This window comes from Polypterus senegalus, chromosome 14 (genome assembly GCF_016835505.1).
Source record: "Polypterus senegalus isolate Bchr_013 chromosome 14, ASM1683550v1, whole genome shotgun sequence".
NCBI classification, from domain to species: Eukaryota; Metazoa; Chordata; class Cladistia; order Polypteriformes; family Polypteridae; genus Polypterus; species Polypterus senegalus.
The window spans coordinates 142074936-142098186 of record NC_053167.1 but is presented as its reverse complement, the minus strand read 5'-3'; the positions used below and the strand labels follow the sequence as shown (position 1 = coordinate 142098186).

The 23251-nt window shown below is 43.4% G+C and overlaps 1 protein-coding gene across 3 annotated transcripts in view; it reads right to left on the bottom strand.

Annotated features, from left to right (window-relative positions):
• Positions 1 to 23251, bottom strand: part of mysm1 (Myb-like, SWIRM and MPN domains 1) — a 116440-nt gene that overhangs the window by 39323 nt on the left and 53866 nt on the right. For all 3 annotated transcript variants that reach the window (XM_039734728.1, XM_039734729.1, XM_039734727.1), the window contains exons 9-14: positions 22114 to 22244; positions 16380 to 16483; positions 16045 to 16122; positions 10297 to 10385; positions 666 to 720; positions 537 to 587 (exon numbers count right to left, since the gene is read on the bottom strand). In XM_039734728.1, coding sequence (XP_039590662.1) covers positions 537 to 587; positions 666 to 720; positions 10297 to 10385; positions 16045 to 16122; positions 16380 to 16483; positions 22114 to 22244 — 508 coding nt within the window. The remainder of the gene's footprint in view (positions 1 to 536; positions 588 to 665; positions 721 to 10296; positions 10386 to 16044; positions 16123 to 16379; positions 16484 to 22113; positions 22245 to 23251) is intronic.

The window sequence follows — 23251 nt, the reverse complement described above, 5'->3', positions numbered from 1 at the left end:
AAGAAAGAAAGAAAGAGGCTGGTGAGTTGAGTGTAGAAAGAAAGAACCTGCCACAAAGTCCACGTAAGGGAACTGGATAAGCTGCTTGACATATCTTGAATGTTTTGGTGTAGTTGGGACTTGGAGAAGTAGGAACAGACCAATCAGAATAGCAGAATAATGCAAAATGGGCCAATCGGGAGACAAACACAGCACAGGCCAAAGGCAAAGAGTGGAACAACCAATGAAACCCTGAAGGAATCAGGACAGCCAATCATACTGCAGCTTCACAAAAATAAAATGGAAAACAACAATTGTATGCCACCAGCATCTGGTATGGACGATCAGTGTCCATGAGGAAGAGGAATGAAATGGAACTAAAGATTGGAACTCCCTAAAGGGGACTGAAAGGCCTGTTTGCTCTTCAAGATTGCTGAAACATTCTAATAAGTCAAAAATCCAGACGTATCAATGATCTGCTTATAATTACATTCTGGCACCCTGAATTGCAACTGCACCCAATCTGGAGATGCCCAGTAGTTACAACCCCTACTTACCATGTCCATCACCACTAGAGCCTCTGGTGCAACAAGAACCTGGAAGGGCTCCTGAAAAAGAGAACCACCATTAAAGCCAGCAACACCAAGAAGGGCCTATACGGTTTAGATCCATTCCTATATTCCTACCTGGGTCTCTTCACCAAACGACTGACAAGGGATTAACTGGAATGGGTCGAAAGAGCTGTGAACGGACAGAAAGACACGGATCATTAGTGAGGTGCCTGAAATCAAGAGGGTGAACCTGCAAATAACGCACAGTATAATTAAAAATTGTATAAGACCCTTAGGAGCACACTAACAGACCATAAAAGTGGTGTGTGTGTTCACAACGGTAACACAAGGACAGCCAGAGTGTCCTGACTAGGAAGGAAAAACAGAGAACTAGTTTCTTTGAGTTAAACCGGGAGATGAGTACAAAAGGCAAACCAAACGAAAACAAAAATACAGGGTGAGCCAAAAAGAAGTGCCACATTTCAAACATTTATTCTACAAAAACGCTACAAGATAAAATACATTTCATTACGACACAAGAAAGGGTATACAAAATAGATTTGTTTTTTCACTGTGTTTTAAAAATGACGTCTTTAAGATGATGGCCATCATTAGCGATACACTCTTGGAGACAATTTCTGAATGCTCGCATGACTCGTTTGGCGATATCGTTGTGAATAGCCTCCTTGAGGGCTTCAAGGTTTTGAGGTCGGTGTGTGCAGACCTTCGACTTCCACAAGAAGAAAATCGCACACAGCGAGATCAGACGAACGTGAAGGCCACCCGACATCGCCATGCAGGGAGATCAGCTTCCCGCAAAGCTTGCACAGATCTCCGCGCAGGCCATATGAGCCTTTGCTCCAGGCATCCACCACATCCATTTCTTCCAGTTTTCTAGAATTTCATTGTAACGCTCTGAAGTGATGGTGACCATTGCTCCCCTCCTCAAAAAAGTAAGGGCCTACAATGCCAAATTCTGCAATGACGCAACAAACTGTAATACATTCGCTCCCTGTGCAGCACGGGTCTCTGATGAAGTTCACGAGGGTTGGTTTTAGCCCAATTGTGAAAATTTGCTTATTTACGCAATCGTTCAAATGGAGATGTGCCTTGTGGCCGCACTTGAAGATGGCATCTCAATGAACGGTTTGCAGAATGTTGGCGCACAACTCCCTACTGCTCTCCCAGTCTCTCTCAGCGAGTTCCTGCACTCCCATCATTTTGTATGGATGGAAATTAAGGAAATTAAGATTATCTGTTTAATGTTGTACCCGTCTGTTTAAATTTAGCCACCCACTGAAGTACTGTCTTCCATTTTGGGACGTCACCGTCAGGAGGAATGCTGAAGTGCGATCGGGAGGCGCGTTGTGTAGTGATGATGGATTTGTTGTTTTTGAAGAATGACAGCGAAAGCACGGTGAGCACCAGACCAAGGCATGTGGCCGACTGAAAGGGGTAACCTATCAAAGGACCCCCCAACCGCTACCTCACGCAACGACCCTGAGAAATGGGGGACTTCATTTTGGCTCACCCTGTAAAATGAAGCGACCAAAACCCGGACAAGAGGCAAAAACAAAAAAAAACAACAAAAAAAAAATCCGTCAATAACACTGGTATACAAAAAATATATCTTTTTTTTTTTTCTGCGAACTTCAGACCAGCTCTCAATGGAGTTTTTTTACACTGATCTTATATATGAAAATCAGAATTAAGCCAGCACGTCAGGTTTTTGAGATACACATTGTTGCTGTTTTGACACTTTTGAATATCAATATACGCAGGTAGTCCCCGGGTTAGGTTTGAGATAGGGACTGTAGGTTTGTACTTCAAGTTGAATTTGTATGTACGTCAGAACAGGTCCATTATTTTAATAAATGCTATTGCTGACCGACTGTAACCAAGGGCTCTGCCAATGAATGATGGAGTTTCATGTCTCTCTGACCTTTTTATTATTTCTACTTTATTTTCAATGGTGATGGTTTTTCTCTTCTTTCCTTATCGCCAGCACTTGCATCAGATTTGTGTTTCAGAGACATTCTTGAAGGGTGAAGACAAAAGGTTAAGATGAGCTCTTCTGCACAGCACTGTACACGCTATCACAGGAGGAAGGCACCCGTCGTCAACACGTCTGGTGTACTGACAAGAGACAACTTCCTGCTATGTACATAACAGTACAAGCAGGCTTCCTATTGAGAATGAATGGGGGCATCGACGGGCGGTTCATCACCAGCCCACCTCACAGTCACCTCCAATACAGTATGCTGCCTGCAGCGTCCGCCCATCGAGAACGAACACGGTGCGGCCAAAGGCGGGTAGTGAATCGCCCCCATTCAATAGGCAGCCATCCGAGGCACACTACAATGCTACCTCCCGCCGCCCCGTTCAGCCACAACCGGGTCACCGCTTGCAGCATCACCAGCCGCCCACCGAGAACGACCGGGGCAGCCATGTGTGGTGGGCGAACAGTGAAACCGCTTGCCGCCGGGAGCCGCCCGAGGGACACTACACTGTGGAGACAGAAAGAAAGTGGCCGGGGAGTGTAAGAAAGAAAGACAGAAAGTGGCCGGTGAGTGAGTGAGTGTAAGAAAGAAAGAAAGAGAGAGGCCGGTGAGTGAGTGTAGAAAGAAAGAACCTGCCACAAAGTCCACGTAAGGGAACTGGATAAGCTGCTTGACATATCTTGAATGTTTTGGTGTAGTTGGGACTTGGAGAAGTAGGAACACACCAATCAGAATAGCAGAATAATGCAAAATGGGTCAATCGGGAGACAAACACAGCACAGGCCAAAGGCAAAGAGTGGAACAACCAACGAAACCCTGAAGGAATCAGGACAGCCAATCATACTGCAGCTTCACAAAAATAAAATGGAAAACAACAATTGTATGCCACCAGCATCTGGTATGGACGATCAGTGTCCATGAGGAAGAGGAATGAAATGGAACTAAAGATTGGAACTCCCTAAAGGGGACTGAAAGGCCTGTTTGCTCTTCAAGATTGCTGAAACGTTCTAATAAGTCAAAAATCCAGACGTATCAATGATCTGCTTATAATTACATTCTGGTACCCTGAATTGCAACTGCACCAAATCTGCCGCCCGAGGGACACTACACTGTGGAGACAGTGAAATCGCCCCCCTCCAGCTCTCCGTCCAGCCATCGCTTGCAGCGCCCCCAGGCCGAAGATGACGGAGCGGCAGTTACTGAGGCACATGTGTCGCAGCTGCGGCCGTTTCGTAAGTCATAGGTCGGATGTCTGTAATCTGTGGACTACATGTATATTAACACAATATCTAGAGTTTGGACTATATCTGTAATAAGAATATAAGTTTAATGTCACTGTGCTCTGTACAATAATTATTGTATAAATCCACTCACATGTACAGGCCAGGCCAAAGTTAGCACACAGGGGTCTCGGCATTTAGAACTGCTAAGCAAGCATTTGAAGAGAGAAGGTACGACTACAAAATGGACATTGTACTATTTCTGTATGTTAGAGATGAAATGGAGTCCTCTCCTTCCCTTGTTTGGAACTGAAGTAAGGGCCTGCACGTGGAGAAGACAGTATAAAGGACTTGGACAGCACCCAAACACTTTGAAGCCGACGGACAGATGGGTGATTTTGTCATCCATCCTGAAAAGCCTTCCAGCGCAGCAACGAAAAATGACAAACTGTACAGACCAAGATCCCACCTTGGTATTTGTCTTGTTATTGGCCTCCCGTCTGTTATGCCGCGTAAATCATCAGTAATGAAAGCCAAGTTATTTTCTCTTAAGTGATTTTTACCGCCGTATCACTATGGGTGGGATATCGCCTTTTAATATCATATCTATATAGTTTTCGGTTACTTAAAACACCACAGTTACAAAAGAACTTATTCCAACTAGGCAGCTATATCGCCCCCTATCGGAAACAATGTCCCACCAAAATTGTTTGAATGTGTTTATTCTGAAAACAAACCAGAAAGACGATACCAGAGACACGTTAAAACATATTTATGTCAATTTACCTCAATATAAAAGCGAGATCAGTGTGCTCAAAATTGTCTGAGGCCCTCACTTTTGCACTTGTACTGCACATCCGTCTCTCTTTGCATGAACCAACAGTAGTCACCCATCATGCTCAGAGTAAATTTTCCATCACCTTTGTATCTTGATGAAATCTTTCCCCGTGTTCATCTCTGACATCACTTAGATTTGGTGGAAAAAAGTCGAGATGAGAATGTCAAAAATGCATCTCCAGTGGCATTCTGGCTCTCATGAGCTCATACGCTTTCAGCAGGTTCTCCACAAGCTCAGTATAATTCTCTGCTCTGTGACTGTCAAGAAAATTCTGGACAACCCGCATGAATGAGGGTGCTGATTCAGTGGGCTTTAGTTTCCTTTTGAACTCCTCGTCAAGCATCGGTTCATGGATTTCAGGGAAACAACAAAAACACCTTCCTTCATTTTGGCTTCGCTTTTCTCGAGACCAGACTTATTTCTTAAATGCTGGAAAGCATCGCCTTTACTGTCCAGTCACCCTTAGTTGTCTAAGATCTGGAACATCATACCTAAAAAATGGGACGTGCTGGACAAAAACGGTTTTCAGATGGGTCATTTAAGATGTCTCACTTAAAGGTTTTCTGATGTTGTTATCTGTCCATGTTTATATACACTCACCTAAAGGATTATTAGGAACGCCATACTAATACGGTGTTTGACCCCCTTTCGCCTTCAGAACTGCCTTAATTCTACGTGGCATTGATTCAACAAGGTGCTGAAAGCATTCTTTAGAAATGTTGGCCCATATTGATAGGACAGCATCTTGCAGTTGATGGAGATTTGTGGGATGCACATCCAGGGCACGAAGCTCCCGTTCCACCACATCCCAAAGATGCTCTATTGGGTTGAGATCTGGGGACTGTGGGGGCCATTTTAGTACAGTGAACTCATTGTCATGTTCAAGAAACCAATTTGAAATGATTCGAGCTTTGTGACATGGTGCATTATCCTGCTGGAAGTAGCCATCAGAGGATGGGTACATGGTGGTCATGAAGGGATGGACATGGTCAGAAACAATGCTCAGGTAGCCGATGCCCAATTGGCACTAAGGGGCCTAAAGTGTGCCAAGAAAACATCCCCCACACCATTACACCACCACCACCAGCCTGCACAGGTGACCCCGGAGACCACGCCCCTACAAATGTATGATGCAGCCCTGACAATGGTACACAAAAATGGCTCTGATTACAGGAACAGGCTACAAGACCTCACAATTGAGCCCTAATCATGACACTGAGGAGGAGGCTGGCAGGAGGAGTGATGAAGACTGACGGTCTAAACAGCGGAGATCTGCTTCAGTTGGCGTATTCAGTGTCAATTCTTCAACAGAGAGAGTTTCATTTAACGTTATGTGTAAAAAGATTTGAAAGTCATCTTTTGGATCAGTGGCGGCTCGATGGATGGTCTTTTGGCCTTAGGACACCCCTGCAGATTTTGTGGTTTTCTCCAGCCATCTCACCTTTAGTGTGTTTTCATTTTAAAACTACGTCATCCCCGGCCATCTGCTCATAGCATTGGATTTATCATTTGATACTTAACAACAAATCTATAAATAAGGACTCGTCTTTATCTATTACTTGTACATCTGTGTTATGTAAGCATGTATTGACATTCCTATTTAGTACTGTTGGCATCTCCTTTATTCAGTCATATTCTTATTTATTTTTCATTCCTTAAAACGTTTTTCATTGACATCCTGTAAAGCACTTTGCGTTCCATCCTGTGTCTGAAAATATGTGATAAAAAGAAACGGCGCCGGTGTTGTCATCTGCAATAACTGATAGTCAAAAACTACGTGACGAGTTTGAAACTGAATGTTCAATGTTCTGATGCGTCTCTTAGCTATTTTGACGTGACCACTTTTGAGAATAAAGCAGACACCTGTTATGCACATTAATATTTCATATCTTGATAATCATTTCTAAATTGCCATTTAAAGATTAATAGCTAGTGTGGCAGACAACCCCACTGAGATGCCTGGAGAGGGTCTTCCCCCCCCCGGGTCACAAGAGGGCAGCCCCCCTGGATTGTATCGGGTCCAAGGGCTTGGAGCTTGGAAGCTCAACCCTGTTGGGGACTACATGGCCAGAGTCCTAGACTGTAACACTTCCACCACACTAGAAAGTGCCGACAGAAGGGAATCTGGGCACACCTGGGGTGCTGCCGGGTGCCCATGTAGCTCTTCCCCCACACCAGGAAGTGCTGCAGGAAAATCATCAGGGTGCAACATAAAAGGGGCCGCCTCGCTCCATTCAGGGAGCCAGAGTCGGGAGGAAGAGGACGGAGGCGGCAGTAGAAGAGAAAGAAAAGAGAGAGAGAGAAAAGGAAAAAAAAGAAGGACTGTGAGCGATAGTGCTGGTGGGCTGTGCACTGTGTGTGCCGTATAAAGAAGCAAAATAAATGTGTTTTGGGACTTGTGTGTTTCCTGGAGTCTGTCTGTGATTCGGGCTGGAAACGTCCACGCTACTTAAAGGAAAAAAGCAGATTCCTGAAAATAAGCCATTGTAATGTCCTTCCTCCACAACTTCAGGAATTCTAGTTTTAGGACTTTGTTACTGGCCACCTGTGGCAGGCAGAGAGGGCCGATCTTTATTATTAAATTACTTGCTTGTTTGGGATCTGGCGGCTGAGCTTGCATGGGCTGTTTTATTAGTTGATGTTACTCCCACACTGGACAGCTGCCGAACTGGGAAGGGGGCAATTTCATGAGGCACTTCATTGGTGAATGGCCTCAGGAGTGTGTGTGTGTGTGTGTGTGTCAGGAGCTGCAGCGAGACAATGAAGGAGGGACACCTGCAAAGCCTGCTTGGTCTCTTGTCATCATGCCATGAAGAGAGGTCGGGTGAGAAGATAATTGTGTGTCAGGAGCCATATTGAGAAAGGAAGAATCGAATGGGACTACAAGTTATGGCACCACCTGAGGTGACACATCTGTAATTATCACACCATGTTTGTTTGTAATCGATACACGTGGTATTGTAATTTTCTACTTGGGGCATATTATTTTATAATATACAATTAATTAAGAGTTTAATTCAGTTTGATCTATTGCTCTGTCTTGTTGCCTGAGGGCATAGGAATAAGAGGAAGCGTAACATTCATCCATCCATTATCCAAGCCGCTATATCCTAACTACAGGGTCATGGGGGTCTGCTGGAGCCAATCCCAGCCAACACAGGGCGCAAGGCAGGAAACAAACCACGGACAGGGTGCCTAAGAGGGTAAAACTATGTGAATTAATGTATTTTGTTAAGGTCTACACAATAAACGGGAGAAAAGCTACATCATCTAGGAGTCTATATGAAAAAACAATATCTTAATTGACTTAACACGTCTGGTGTCATGTGTGGAGCTGCAAATCCTGGAGTATGAACGGGTTTACCTGAGGTAGATGGAAACTTCTGTAAGCTGTATTAAGGTGGCTTAAAATTATTCATATTGTACCGTGGCATGTGTTAGGTTTAAATTTGCTATACTCAGACAGGCCACATGATAAATAAGATCAACTCAAACTGAAATGGGCAGCCACTTGACCAGGCCAATCAAAATCAGATGGAGACCCTGAGAAAATGGGTGAAGGCCTTGAAGAGCCGTCGGCAGCCATAAAGTTAGCCAATACAACATTAAATGCATGCATAACTCCTATAACCTGCTTACAGTGCCTTGTGAAAGTATTCATTCCCCTCGGGTTTTGTCCCATCACAATCTGGAATTAAAATGGATTTTCTTTTGGATGTTATGTAATGGTCTTGACAAAACAGTCCAATTTGCTGAAGTGGAATAAAAATAAAATAAAATGTTTGTATAGATATATACCAGGTGAGCCAAAATGAAGCAGCATATTCTTCAAGGTAGTGGGTTGGGGGTCCTTTGATAGGAGACCCCTTGTAGTTTTCAGTCGGCCACATGCCTTAGTCCGGTGCGCACTGTGCTTTCGCTGTCGAAACGTTCTTCAAAACCAGCAAATCCATCATCACTGCACAACGCACCTTCTGAACGCACTTCAGCATTCCTCCAAATGGTGACGTCCAAAATCAGAAAACAATTCTTCAGTGGGTGGCTGAATTTAGACAGACGGGTGCAACGTTGAACACAAAATCTCCAGGCTGTCCTCGGACTATACGAACGCCTGAAAACATCCAAGCTGTAATGGCACCCATTTTGCAGTCTCCTAGACGTTACAATGAAATGCTAGAGGTGCCATCGTCATGTGCAGCCATGAGGCACGTTTCCATTTGAACAGTTGTGTAAATAAGCAAAACTTTCGCTACTGGGCTGAAACCAACCCTCGTGAACTTCATCAGAGACCCCTGGTGCACGGTGAGCGTGTTACAGTTTGGTGCGCCGTTATAGAATTTGCCACTTGTAGGCCCTTAGTCTTTTGAGGAGGGGAGGTTGGCAACGGTCACCATCACTTCAGATCGTTACTTTGAAATGTCACGAGAACTTTTTGCTGCCCCAACTTGAAGAAACGGATGTGGTGGACACCTGGTTTGAACTGGATGGAGCAACAGCTCATACATAGTGGGGGTCCAAGCACATTTTGTGGGAGATGTTTCCGGCGAAGCAAGATCTTCATGACCAAACAGTTAACTCTGTGAGCTGGAATGTTAAAGGGCTGAATCATGAATTAAAGAGAAAGAAAGTATTCTCTCACCTAACAGGTCTAAATGCCAAAATAGTATTTTTACAGGAGACCCGCTTATTAAGCAAGTACTTATCTCGCTCACCTGGAAGAATCCTAACTCATCTTTTCAGTCAGTGGATAACTGATCTTCTTATATAATACGCTAGCGTGCCTGTCCATTTGTCTGTCCAGGATTTTAAATCACCTGTAGCTCGCAAACCATTTGATCTACTGACCTGAAATTTGGTATACATACATATACTACGTGACCTCTACTGTCCGCTTTTGGGGTGATGATTTTTATTCCTCTTTTTATTTTTATTTTAAATTTATTGTAGAATCAACTCTTGGAATCGGCCAGCAGGGCGGCCATGCGGTGCATGCGTACAGGTGGCATTCTCATCCCTACCACCTTCGTCTTCACTTCACCTACCTCTTCATATCTTAAATCATTCTTGAGGCAAAATGAAGACTTAAGTGCCAGCTTATGTGAAAAATGAAGGAAAACAAACTAAGTAATTGCAACACAAACACGGACTTAATCAGTTTTAACGCGTAAAGATGCCGATGGAAGAAGAGAAGAAGCGGGCCGCTAGGGTGGAGAGAAGAAAAGCTGCTCAGGAAACAACAAGCACATCAACCTCTGAGCAAATGAGTGCTAAGCGTACAGAGAAAGAGGAGGAAAACTAGGAATATTCAAGTCACGTGGATTCCCTGCACGTTATCGTTATAGCAGTGTGCTGTTACTGATGGTGTATGTTATCTGAAATTGGAAAAAATATAATTCTCACTTAGAGGATCTGTGCAAACGTTTTCAGAACCTGGCAGGATCTAATCAATAACATTTCAGAATAAGCATTTAAACTGAGGAAGTGGATTCTGCCCCCTCTTTTTCTATTCTATCAATTTCTATTTATTGATTTACATATTTTTACAATTATTAAAGGGTTACTCTCCTGACCTGGCTCTCTTTCTCTTGGGCGGGGGTCGATTTGTTTTAAACCAGTTTTGTTAAACTTGACTTGCATTGATGGAGTTTTTTTTAATTATTAATAATAATAATAATAATAATAATGAAAGCCATAGAGGGAAAGCATACTTTTTGGCTTGGCGCGCATGTTTGGGAGGCCTGGGAAACCTTTTGGGCTCCTCTTCTCTTCTCTTAGCCAGTTCTTCAGCTGTAAGATGCTGAAAAAAATGGAGGGAAAAAAGAGAAAATGTTGAAACACACTTTAGAAAAGTATCTGGAGATCAAATGGCCTCTGCTTCTTTATCATTCCTAAACAGAGGCAGGCTTTTCAGTCTGATGATAAACAAGCCAAGGCTTAAATTAAGTACGACTTCATGTGAATGAAATGAGATTCAAAGTGCTAAACCACACGGGTTTGTAGTAGGAATGTTACAACAATCAATGCTTTGATACCAAAGTTCTGAGAACATAACGGTAGAAGCTTACTTACGGTATCGGTACTACCGAGGGAAAGTCAGTCACGCAAGTGTTCCATACTTGTTAGAAAAACGTAAGTAAAAACTGCATATACAGACGTGCTTGAAAGTTTGTGAATCCTTTAGAATTTTCTGTATTTCGTAATAAATATGACCTAAAACATCATCAGATTTTCACTTGAGTCCTAAAAGTAGATAAAGAGAAACCAGTTAAACAAACTTGGTTATTTATTTATTAAGGAAAATGATCGAATATTACATATTTGTGAGGGCAACAGTATGTGAACCTTTGCTCTCAGTATCTGCTGTGATCCCCTTTACTAAACGTTTCCGGTAACTTCTGATCATTCCTGCACACCTGCTTGGAGGAATTTTCGCCCATTCCTCCGTACAGAACAGCTTCAACTCTGGGATGTTGGTGGGTTTCCTCACATGAACTGCTCTCTTCAGGTCCCTCACAACATTTCCATTGAATTAAGGTCAGGACTCTGACTTGGCCATTCCAGAACATTCACTTTATTCTTCTTTAACCATTCTTTGGTAGAACGACTTGTGTGCTTAGGGTCGTTGTCTTGCTGCATGACCCACCTCTCTTGAGATCCAGTTCATGGACAGATGTCCTGACATTTTCCTTTAGAATTCTCTGATATAATTCAGAATTCATTGCTTCATCAATGAAGGCAAGCCATCCTGGCCCAGATGCAGCAAAACAGGCCCAAACCATGATACTACCACCACCATGTGTCACAGATGGGTTAAGGTTCTTATGCTGGAATGCAGTGTTTTCCTTTCTCCAAACATAACGCTTTTCATTTAAACCAAAAAGTTCTATTTTGGTCTCATCCGTCCACAAAACATTCTTCCAATAGCCTTCTGGTTTGTCCACGTGATCTTTAGCAAACTGCAGATGAGCAGCAATGTTTTTTTGGAGAGCAGTGGCTTTCTCCTTGCAACCCTGCCATGCACACCATTGTTGTTCAGTGTTCTCCTGATGGTGGACTCATGAACATGAACATTAGCCAATGTGAGAGAGGCCTTCAGTTGCTTAGAAGTTACCCTGGGATCCTTTGTGACTTCGCCGACTATTACACGTGTGCCTTGCTCTTGGACTGATCTTTGTCAGTCGACCACTCCTGGGGAGGGTAACAATGGTCTTGAATTTCCTCCATTTGAACACAATCTGTCTGACTGTGGATTGGTGGAGTCCAAACTCTTTAGAGATGGTTTTGTAACCTTTTCCAGCCTGATGAGCATCAACAACTCTTTTTGTGAGGTCCTCAGAAATCTCCTTTGTTGGTGCCATGATACACTTCCACAAACATGTGTGGTGAAGAGCAGACTTTGATAGATCCTGTTCTTGAAATAACACAGGGTGCCTACTCACACCTGATTGGCATCCCATTGACTCGGATTTCACCTTCAAACTAACTGATCATCCGTGAGGTTCACATACTATTGCCTCTTACTAATATGTAATATTCGATCATTTTCCTTAATAAATAAATGACCAAGTCTAATATTTTTGTCTCATTTGTTTAACTGGTTTCTCTTTATCTACTTTTAGGACTTGGATGAAAATCTGATGATGTTTTAGGTCATATTTATGCAGAAATATTCTAATTGGTTCACAAACTTTCAAGCACAACTGTAGAGTAGAACTGGCTCGGATTGGTGATGATACACCAGCACTTCGACAGTATCATCAACACGTCAAAAAGAAAAACCACAGAGGTCATGTCCAGAAAGGATTTAAGTTCAAAGAAGGAGAATTTCAGGTCATAATTGTGAGATTGTGCTTATTATTACAAATAAAAATTGAAAAAAAAAATAGCCAAAAAACACACACACACACAGGTATTTACTATTTGTCGCTTTTATCTTACTGCAGAGTTAGTGCAGGAATAGAAATAGAAGCACAACAATGTTAGTGGTCTTAGAGGGCCACTCCTGTATAACGCCATGCGTAGAATTCACACTAAAACGTGGCGTAATCTGCGTACGCACAAAACAATTCAGATGCACAGAGCCGTGTGTAAGCCAACTTCCATGCACTTCCGCTATATAAATTCCGGTCAGTGTGAAATTGTGAAATAGAACGCATGTGCATGTGCCTTCTGCCCCAGCCTGACTCCTCCCAGAATTTTGCATATTTTAATATGCAAATTAATATAAATATCACTTTCTGTTCAGGGTTTGGTTAACCCTTAAACCACCACATACTTGGGGAGGGTTAATGCATCTCTGGACGTCCAATACTTTTTTGCTATACTTTTTAAGGAAACCTCACAATTCACCAAGAAAAAGTGAAATTTGAATGGAACACATATTTTTCATGCAAAGGGCATCACAATTACTGCAACGCTGATCATTTTACGCACTGCCAAAGAACTGTAAAAACTATTAAACTAAAACTACTGGAACAATATGTACAGGATGCAACTGACGCCATTGATGAAATTCAGTAAATCACCGAGCCAACTGCGCTTGAATTGGGTACACACAGAGGCCAACGCTGATGCCTGCAGGCCTGTCTAATGCAGCGGCTGAATCCCAGGGACAGTGATGCTGAATCACTAGGGGGCGCCTGTGGTCACGAGCTGGCAGCTCATCGAATGTATGGAATGGACTGATCAGCTCCAGCGTGCTGGCAAATTGCATTGGGAACCGACTATAGCCGGTTGTGGCTGTTTAAGGGTTAAAAGACAATGGCAAAAGCACGTGAAAAAAAAATTTCAGCGAATGCGAAATGGGGGCAAGGAAAAAACGTACTATTTGTTGGCTTAAGCTGAGGTATAAATAACAAAAGCGTAGCGGAGTCACTCAAAAGTTCAAGTTCAGAAAGTCGCACAGGGCCCAAAATACAAAAGAAGCGGTCGGATATCACAGTCGAGGTGAAAAGGTGAGTGGCAGACCACCACTTGTTTCTTCCGTTTCAGCCAATATTACAAAAGCTGACCCCCGTGCCGAGGACATGATGGTGCTGCTGTGCCAAGTTCGTCTTCGGGTGCTGGCTGCACACACACCTCTGTCTCAGAAACCACTGGCCGACCATCTGGCTGTGTGTGCTGACGGACTGTTCTAGAGTCACAAAACGCAATAATGGGTGCTGCAGAGATGTGGCCAGTGAACTAAGGAATATATTAGAGTCGCATTATGTGATGTTCACCACAAATTAAATGGACTGGTTAAAAAATAAAGGCTGCATCTGATCACCTGCTTTTACATTCAAGTTATAACGCTGTCTGAGTTGGCTGATCATTTGGTGTGTCAGGGTCATCATAGCACATCATACTTTTGGCAGTTCATCCCTGGCTGATGTAACTTGCCCAGAGAGCCGTTGCAATAGCGATGTACATGCAGTCGACCGCTCCGATTACATTTGGAAAACCGGACGTTGCTGCGAATTGTGCTTTGATGTTTGCCAGTTCAGCGGCAGTGTAAGGAAGTCTGCTCTATCTGGATGGCAAGCGGATAATACCATCCAATACAGCTGGCATGGCGCGACTCAGTGCTGACTGTGAAATACCCAACTGGTCAGCAAGTTCACGTTGAACAGCTCCTGTGGCTAAAATACCCGAGAGTGGACAGAACTTATAAAGGAGCAGGAAGAGCACAAGTCTGCCTTTGTAAACCGGTGCCAGTTCAGCACACAGCGCCAAGAGGAGAGCTCATGGAAATCGAAATCAACTTAGAAACCAGTCATCATCATCATCTATAAATACGCGCTCTCTTCTAATTCATCCATTTGTGATGTCTTCTAACACCGCTAAAGCAGCCGTGGTAGTTGGAATAGTTTGGCCATTCTGTGCACTGCTATATTGTTACAGAATGATTACAAACAAGTGAGAGAGAGAGAGAGATAGATAGAGAGAAAGAGAGAGAAAGAGAGATAGAGAGAGAAAGAAAGAGATAGATAGAGAGAGAGAAAGATAGATAGAAAGAGAGAAAGAGATAGAGAGAGAGAGAGATAGATAGAGAAAGAGAGAGAGAGAGATAGATAGATAGAGAGAAAGAGAGAGAGAGATAGAGAGAGAGAGAGAGAGAAAGAAAGAGATAGAGAGAGAGAGATAGATAGATAGAGAGATAGAGAGATAGATAGATAGAAGAGAGAGAGAAAGAGATAGAGAGAGATAGAGATAGATAGAGAGATAGATAGAGAGAGAGAAAGATATATAAAGATACAGTAGATAGAGAGTGAAAGAGATAGAGAAAGAGATAGATGAAAGGCACTACAGTATATGATTGATATAGATAGAGTGAAAGGCACTATATAATGATAGATAGATAGATAGATAGATAGATAGATAGATAGATAGATAGATAGATAGATAGATAGATAGATAGATAGATAGATAGATAGATAGATAGATAGATAGATAGATAGATAGATAGATAGGAGACCCCCTGAGTGTATCTCAGAGACTAAAATCCTTTGCCTTGCTCATACGCCCGTCAGTAAGTTTCAGGATGGATCCTGTCTTGGATCAGTTTATTGAATTGAAGAACGTGAGCACTGATGGTGTTACCTCTGATATAAAATGAGCAGCACGTATCAGAAGGCAGGCAGTGCCTGAAGTGAGTAAAGCAGGACATCTTCATTTTCAAATCCATCAAACGTATCTTCTACCTTAATGACACTGCAGTCATTTCCACCAAGCCGTGACCCTTTCCAGTATGCACCTGAACCAAGATGGATGGAATTTGTTCTTATGTTCATACAAATGCGCTCATCAGATTCACCTATCAAGGAGGATTCTGTTTGCTTTGGTGGATTCCGGCATTGCATGCCATCCTGTAAACTTTTACTGCTTCTGTAACAAGTCATGTTGCTTATGGAGTTTCTTTCTACGGGGCATTTTCACACACACACAGATTTTCATTTAAAAAACAGCGACTCAGGTTTAAAAGCCTCGGATTGGCTGCCTGCGACAGGCCACGGCTATTTTAAGATGGTTCTGGTGCTCCAGGGTTCATCTATTTTGTTCTTTTTAACACAATTTTAAAATGTGCCAGTGCTGTGTTAAGCATTCTCAGCTTTACTGAAGTGCACTGTCAGTAGCTTCTTTATTTATTATTTATAGCCAAGTGTGAACTTCAAAAGATGCTGTTCAGCTGACACATCAAAATCAGAACAGAAACATCTAATACACTTCAAACCGTCTTTGTCTGCACTTTCTTTTAAAAGAAAAAAATCTCAAAACAAATCTTCCCGAGCTGGCCTTGGCCATGACCCTCTGCTTGACGTGGCCAATTCTTTTTAACAAAGCACGCTGAGTGACTTCCATGTATGAAAATGTGTTACAGAAATAAATGTTGCCGTTTCCCTGATGATAAAGAGTTTGCCTCTACAGTCTGCCTTCCTCCCCGCCAGCTACAGAAAGCCACCACTGAAAAGGAGTACCTCAAACGTCTGTCCTTCCAGGTCCTTGGCGTCACACCAGTTGCCCCACACGTCTCGGACACGCCGCTTTCTTGTGCGCTAAATAGGGGCGATCAAAGAAAAAGAAACCAGCGTCAAAATGTTTGAGCCTTCTTAACAGGGAGACAAAGGGGTAGGAAAGGGAATTAGCATCGGAAACAACTTCACCAAAAAATGAACCCATTTGAACTTTTTTACGTGTTTGGCAGTAGAAAAGACCGTCAGCACAACAGGATATGAAATAAATGAGAGGCAAAAACAAAACACGGAGAACAATTTACAGCAATTCACCGGTTTAAAAACAGCGTACTTCTTACCATGGACTGCAACCGCTGAGCCAGCTGGAAAGCCTCCAGGGTGTCCCCACCTTCTCTGAAGCGCACTTTGTCCACAATTCTTGGCCGGTTATACACGGCTTGTTCTATTCAACAAAAGCAAATCAACATATAGCTGCTCAGGGAGTCAGTCGTTCACTCACCATGTCGGTTAAGCACATAAGACCCGCATGTAGTGGGTGATTTAAAGGAGTACTCCACCCAAAAAGCTTCTTACGCAGTGCTGTGCACAGCTACATGGGTGACAAAGCGGGCACTGCCCATCTTGCTAGGCTTTTAGTGGCACACAAGGCCTGTATGGATGGCAGATGTCACAAAGAAGTGGACGCCCAGCTGTACCAAACCACAACTAAGAGTCTGAACTGCAGTTTGTGCCAACCTCAGCCCTGCACCTCACCTGAGAACAAAGGTGCAAATCACCAAATCTCTTTGCAGAGGCCTCTTCAGACCAGAGTGTGCCGAACAGACACAAAAATTTAGAGAAAAAAAAAAAGCAAAAATTCAATAAGTGACAATTGTGGTGGACAAAACAATGCACCAATGAGCAGACACCGATTTGCAACGGCATGTGACTTTAATCCAATCACAGGAGGTTACAACACCCTCCAAAAACTAGCTGCACTCGGTGGAATTTGATCACGCGTATCGATACAAATCCTTTATGCAGTGTACTTCACAGTCTTTAAATTCTATCTGTAGTATGTAATCCTTGTTTTACAAAGACGAAGCCTGCATTTTAATAGTAAAAGTTGGTATCCCTTTAAAACTGCCATGACACAAGGTAAAGGTCAAAGGTTAAGACACAAAATACAGCACTGCCCCCGGAATCCAAACTCCCCAGAACTCGCACAACAAAAAATGGAAACAAATTTTGCCCTGGAATCCAAACGCCCAGCACGTCGTTCGTGTGTGTGTGTGAGCTTTGTTGGGCTGAATGGCCAATTCTTGTCCATATTTTTGTAATGGTTTAAGAATAAAGATATATTTGGTAACCCTTGCGTTTACCAATAAATTGTATTATTCTGCTTTTTAAAATGAGTGGGCTTCAGCTACCTTGACGTAAGTCTGACAGCCAGAGCGCACCACTTCCCACACAAAAGGGGGAGGAAAATAAAAGTGAGAGTTTCAACAAATTAATTAATTACTGGCAATGCCAAAGGCAAAACTAAACATTAATTAATTAACCCTGTTAAATTCTCACTTTTCCTATGTATTTAATGACGGCCTCTGGGAGTGAAAGTTTAAATCTCTTCTGTTTCCTACATATGCCTGAGAGAAAAAAAATGTAGTCTTGTATTTTTATGGTGAACACAGATGATAACGCTCCTTACACAACGGGCTTCAATGAGGACCACATATATAAAGCCCGTGGATTGTGGCACTTCAATCAATCGCATCGTTTGTGCATTAGCGGTGTGGTACATGGCCAGCTTGTCATCCCGGCCAATACCCCCAGGCCGGCAGATGGAGCCCTCCCTGCAGTATGGAGGGGCCCCGAAGACCAGCAGGGAGTCATGGACTATGTAGTTTTTATACACGACCCTGCTGGATACCACAGGGGCCGCAAGAGGGAGCTGCAGGGAGGACCGAAGACTTATTTGTGCTCCATAACTCGGAAGTTCGTCAAAGGAAGAGCGACGGGCTTCCGGGGTGAAGAAAAGCAATTTTTACCTGACCCGGAAGTGATACAGGATCACACAGACTGGGGATTGGGGACACTTCCGGGTCAGGGTGTATAAAAGGACTGTGGGAGTGGAGGATTGTTTATTATTGCAATTATTGATTATTGTATGAGTATTGTGGAGGAGAAGGTGCTTTGTGCACTGTGGCGATTAAATAAAGTCAACATTTGGACTTTTACCTGGCGTCTGGAGTCGTGGACAGGGGTTCAAGGGAGCGATACTGCCCTAATCTGTCACAGCGGCTAAGTGAGTTTCTCTCTCCTCAGAGATTTCGTTTTGCTGATGTGCTCACCTCGCTTGTGTAGGCTAAGTGATTTCTCTGCGGTTTCACTTTGGCGACAGAGTCACTGTCATTGAGCGTCATGCTGTAGCCCCTCACTTCCAGGCTAGACACACAGACAGACTGACACACTTCCACGTGTAGACGTTTACATTTAAGATAGCGAGACCGAGATTTCTGAACTCTTCTCAGACGTCCCCAATGGAATGACATGCAGAAGCTCGACTGCTGCGTCTGTTTAGGGTTGCTTGTCCGTTGCCAAGGCCACCGCAGATTCGCACTGCCACAGAAACAACTAGAAGCTGAACGCTGCCACGGTCGCCCAATGGGTGATCCAGGGAACATTATAACTTGGCCATTGACCACACCCTGCTCATTGGGGGCTCCACAGAGAGAAGGAGACAAATGCCCGGCTAACTCAGTGGTTTATTAGTTTACAGGCATTTGCTTTTGATGTTCACAACCATCCCGGGGCTGCACAACTCAATGCTGATGTTCTCTCACGCCAGGCTGAGCCCGGTTGGGACAGTCGCTTTGCCCATACCAGTGTCTACTGGGATCTACCATTCTACTACACAGAGACACAGCAAACAGGCAGGGTAGGGGCCAGGTCATTATATAGAAAAGAATCCCACCTTTTGAAATATTCCCATTTTTTTGCTTTACAGCCTTAAATGAAAACACACACACTAATATTTCTTCCTAGCTTTATTTACTCGATGAAACCTACAACGTCCAAGTGAAAGACATCACAGCTCCAGGTCAGAAAAAGGATAAAAAAATCAAAACAAAGACCTACTGAGACTAATAAAGGATCACCCCCATGGCATTTTGTGACCCCCTTTTGCTGACAGCCTTGAGTCTGTTGATTCTTCTATCAGCTTTGCCCATCTAGACTGAGCCCACTCAATATTTGTCTTTACAGTTTAACTTTAGGTCACATTGGATGGTGGCTTGGTGGTCTGCTATCTTCAGATCCTTCCACAGATTGTCACTGTGATTTGGTCACCTTTGTTTTGCCACTGTGTGGTCAGTTTTGCTGTGTGCTTCGGGTCGTTTGTCGTGTTGAAAGGTGAACATCCTGCCCATCTTCAACTCTATGACAGAGGGTAGCATGTTTTCTCCAGAATTTGACGGGATTTTGCCCCATCCATTTTTCCTTCTACCCTAACGAGAGTTCCAGGCCCCCCACAACAGGATGCTGCCCCCTCCATGCTTTAGTGTAGGTATGGTGTGTTGTGGATGGTGAGCTGCATTGGTGGACCATTTGGTATTGAGGTCAAATAGTTTGATTTTGGGCTCATCTGACCATAAGACCCTTTTTCCACTTGGCATCAGAATCTTCAAGGTGCATTCGGGCAAAGCTCAAACGAGCCTTCATGTGGCCTTTCTTGAGAAGTGGCTTTTTCCAAACAAGCCACTATTGTGAAATTGTTGTCACCTGCACACCATTAATGACTATTTGCCATCAAATCCTGTAACTCCTTCAAAGTGGCCACTGGCCTCCTGGTACCCTCTCTTACCAGTCTCCTCCTTGCTCTTCCATCCAGTTAGGAGGGTCATAGTAGCACCAAACACTTCCTTATGATGGACTTTACTGAGATTGATAAAGCCTTTGAGATGTTTTTGTCTCCATCTCCCACCTGATATCTGTCCACAAATGTTAGCCATAGTCAATTGTTTGCCGTCAGTTTCACTACCAAGCAAGGGAATGAATGGACCAGGAACAGCTTCACTAATCACAATCATTACAACTGATCACAGTCAGTAACCGCAATGGAGATGGTGGCCACTGACACCTGATTGACTTTGGGGGTCCTTTATTCATCTCAGGATTTCTTGTTTTTTACTGTAGCTATGATATCTTTCACTTGGATGTTAAAGATTGGCATTGAGTAAGTAAAGCTGGAAAAAATGTTGGTTTGTGTGTCTTCATTTAAGGCTGTAAAGCAAAAACAATGGGATTATTTCGAAGAGGGGGATTCTGTTCTATACCCACTGTTAACTTTTGAGTGGAGTGGACTACCGGCCTACTCAAGACTCCAAGGATTAATACAATAACCGTAGGACGTCCAGAGCCCCAGAACTGTGGACTGATCTGTCTGCTTACATAAGAGATGCCCCTTCAGTCTTGGCTTTGAAATCCCAGCTCAAGACTCATGTCCCTTTTGACAAGAACTGCTGTTAGCTGCGCATATTGCATCTTTGTTTGTTAGTCATTTGTACAGAAACATTAACAATTACAATAACTATGAACTGTTACAAATCCTGCTCTATTCTGTTTCTCTTCTCGGTATCATGCTGTGGCACTTGGTACCACTGCTCTTCTGCCATTGGAAAAGACACCTGAGAATACTGGGAGCCATGGAATCAACCAATAGAAATTTCTGTCATTAGATTAGTCAGCCAAGCACAGACTTTTCATTAGAAAACCCAGGAAGGGACGTGTGGCTGGTTAGGCGAGGTCTCCAGGATGCGGACCGTGTCCGTTACCATTGACTGTAGATCCCCATGGAATTTATTTTTCCCATTAATGCTTCTGGCTGTTTTTTATTTTCTGCTTTTCTATTGTCAGCTGATCATAGTTCAACAATTCATTAATGGACAGAGTCACACCTGCACGTCAGAGGATCACCTTCCGGGCTCATCTGAGATATGTAATACCCCCCCGGAGCACAAGGGAGCGCCATCACCAACCGTATCGTCTCTTCTCTCATCTAGTGACACCTCACTTCACCCCTTCCTGATGGATCCCTATAAGACCTGGACGACCCCCTGAAGACAAAGTGCCTCATTTCAACCTGAGCTTGCTTGAGACTGGAGCTTCAAAGCCGAGACCTGCTCTACTGAGCCTCAGATTTGTTGAAGCCATTCTTTAACTTGCTTATTCTTTTTCATTCTGCACTCTCAAGCGCTTGTTTTGTTCACTCAAGATGAACGTCGGTTTAAATGACATGACCTGGCTGGCACCCCAACATTTCTTTGGGCTCCTTTACCCGCTGTGTTTGCATGTCCACAACCGACTGGAGTCCATTCATGTGAATCCATTTCAAAGTGCTTTGTGACTTTATGTACTTTAAGTTTGTAACTGCATTTAAACTGAGAAACTGTCACGGCGCACTTTGCCTGCACTCCATGAGGAGCGCAGTTGTACAAAAAAAGAAACTGAATCCGTCTGTGACCTGAAGCAGAAGCATCACGGGGATTTTGCAGCGGGATGATGACCCAAAATGTGGTCTTCAACTACAATAAATGGCTCGGGTGTTTTTGGAGTGGAGTCTTGACCTGAGCCCAACAGAGATGAGCAGAAATGAGCAGTTCACACTCACACACTAATGTGTCGGAACTAAAGAAAAGAAGAGTGAATTAAAATTCTGACATTTTTTGAAAGGCAGAGGTCAAATTAAAAGAAGCATTTCACTGTGATTATCGCTGCTGAAGGTGCAGTAACCAAGTATGGAAACTATGGGGGCGATTACTTTTTCACATGGCTGGTAGGGGGTTGAATACAGAAAGATAGAGTGTGTTCACACAGGCCTCCAATCTAAAATACTGCATTGTGTCTACAAGGCTGACGCCGCTGCTTGTGTTAAAAATACAAAACAGAGGATATCAGCGATACTTTGTTACTTTTTCACAGCACTGTATAGGACGACCCGGGTGGCAACTTCAAATCTGTACAATTAGGCACTAGAGGCTGCCACACTACACCCAATGCATTGAACAGATGCTATCAACACAGCACAGCACTCACCACATCCAAAGTTGATGGCCCCTACGAGCTCCAAATAGGTGTGGATCCGTCCGATACAGTTGACATCCCCACAGTTCTTCAGGCCTGGCCTCACAGACGTCTTATTGAGGTATTTAGGGTGACATTTTTTCCTACAAAGAAAACACAGAGGTATCAGGGATTCAAGAAAAACAGAACATTTAAGAATGGAAACAGTCCCACATCAACGCGGCTTTAAAAGAAGTTTATAAAGGATCGTATCCTGAAGATTCTCATTGTTTAATTACAAACCGGATTCCAAAAAAGTTGGGACACTAAACAAATTGTGAATAAAAACTGAATGCAATGATGTGGAGATGGCAAATGTCAATATTTTATTTGTAATAGAACGTAGATGACAGATCAAATGTTTAATCCGAGTAAATGTATCATTTTAAAGGAAAAATATTTTGATTCAAAATTTCACGGTGTCAACAAATCCCCAAAAAGTTGGGACAAGTAGCAATAAGAGGCTGGAAAAAGTAAATTTGAGCATAAAGAAGAGCTGGAAGACCAATAAACACTAATTAGGTCAATTGGCAACATGATTGGGTATAAAAGAGCTTCTCAGAGTGGCAGTGTCTCTCAGAAGCCAAGATGGGTAGAGGATCACCAATTCCCACAATGTTGCGCAGAAAGATAGTGGAGCAATATCAGAAAGGTGTTACCCAGCGAAAAATTGCAAAGACTTTGCATCTATCATCATCAACTGTGCATAACATCATCCGAAGATTCAGAGAATCTGGAACAATCTCTGTGCGTAAGGGTCAAGGCCGTAAAACCATACTGGATGCCCGTGATCTCCGGGCCCTTAAACGACACTGCACCACAAACAGGAATGCTACTGTAAAGGAAATCACAGAATGGGCTCAGGAATACTTCCAGAAACCATTGTCAGTGAACACAATCCACCGTGCCATCCGCCGTTGCCAGCTGAAACTCTACAGTGCAAAGAAGAAGCCATTTCTAAGCAAGATCCACAAGCTCAGGCGTTGTCACTGGGCCAGGGATCATTTAAAATGGAGTGTGGCAAAATGGAAGACTGTTCTGTGGTCAGACGAGTCACGATTCGAAGTTCTTTTTGGAAATCTGGGACGCCATGTCATCCGGACCAAAGAGG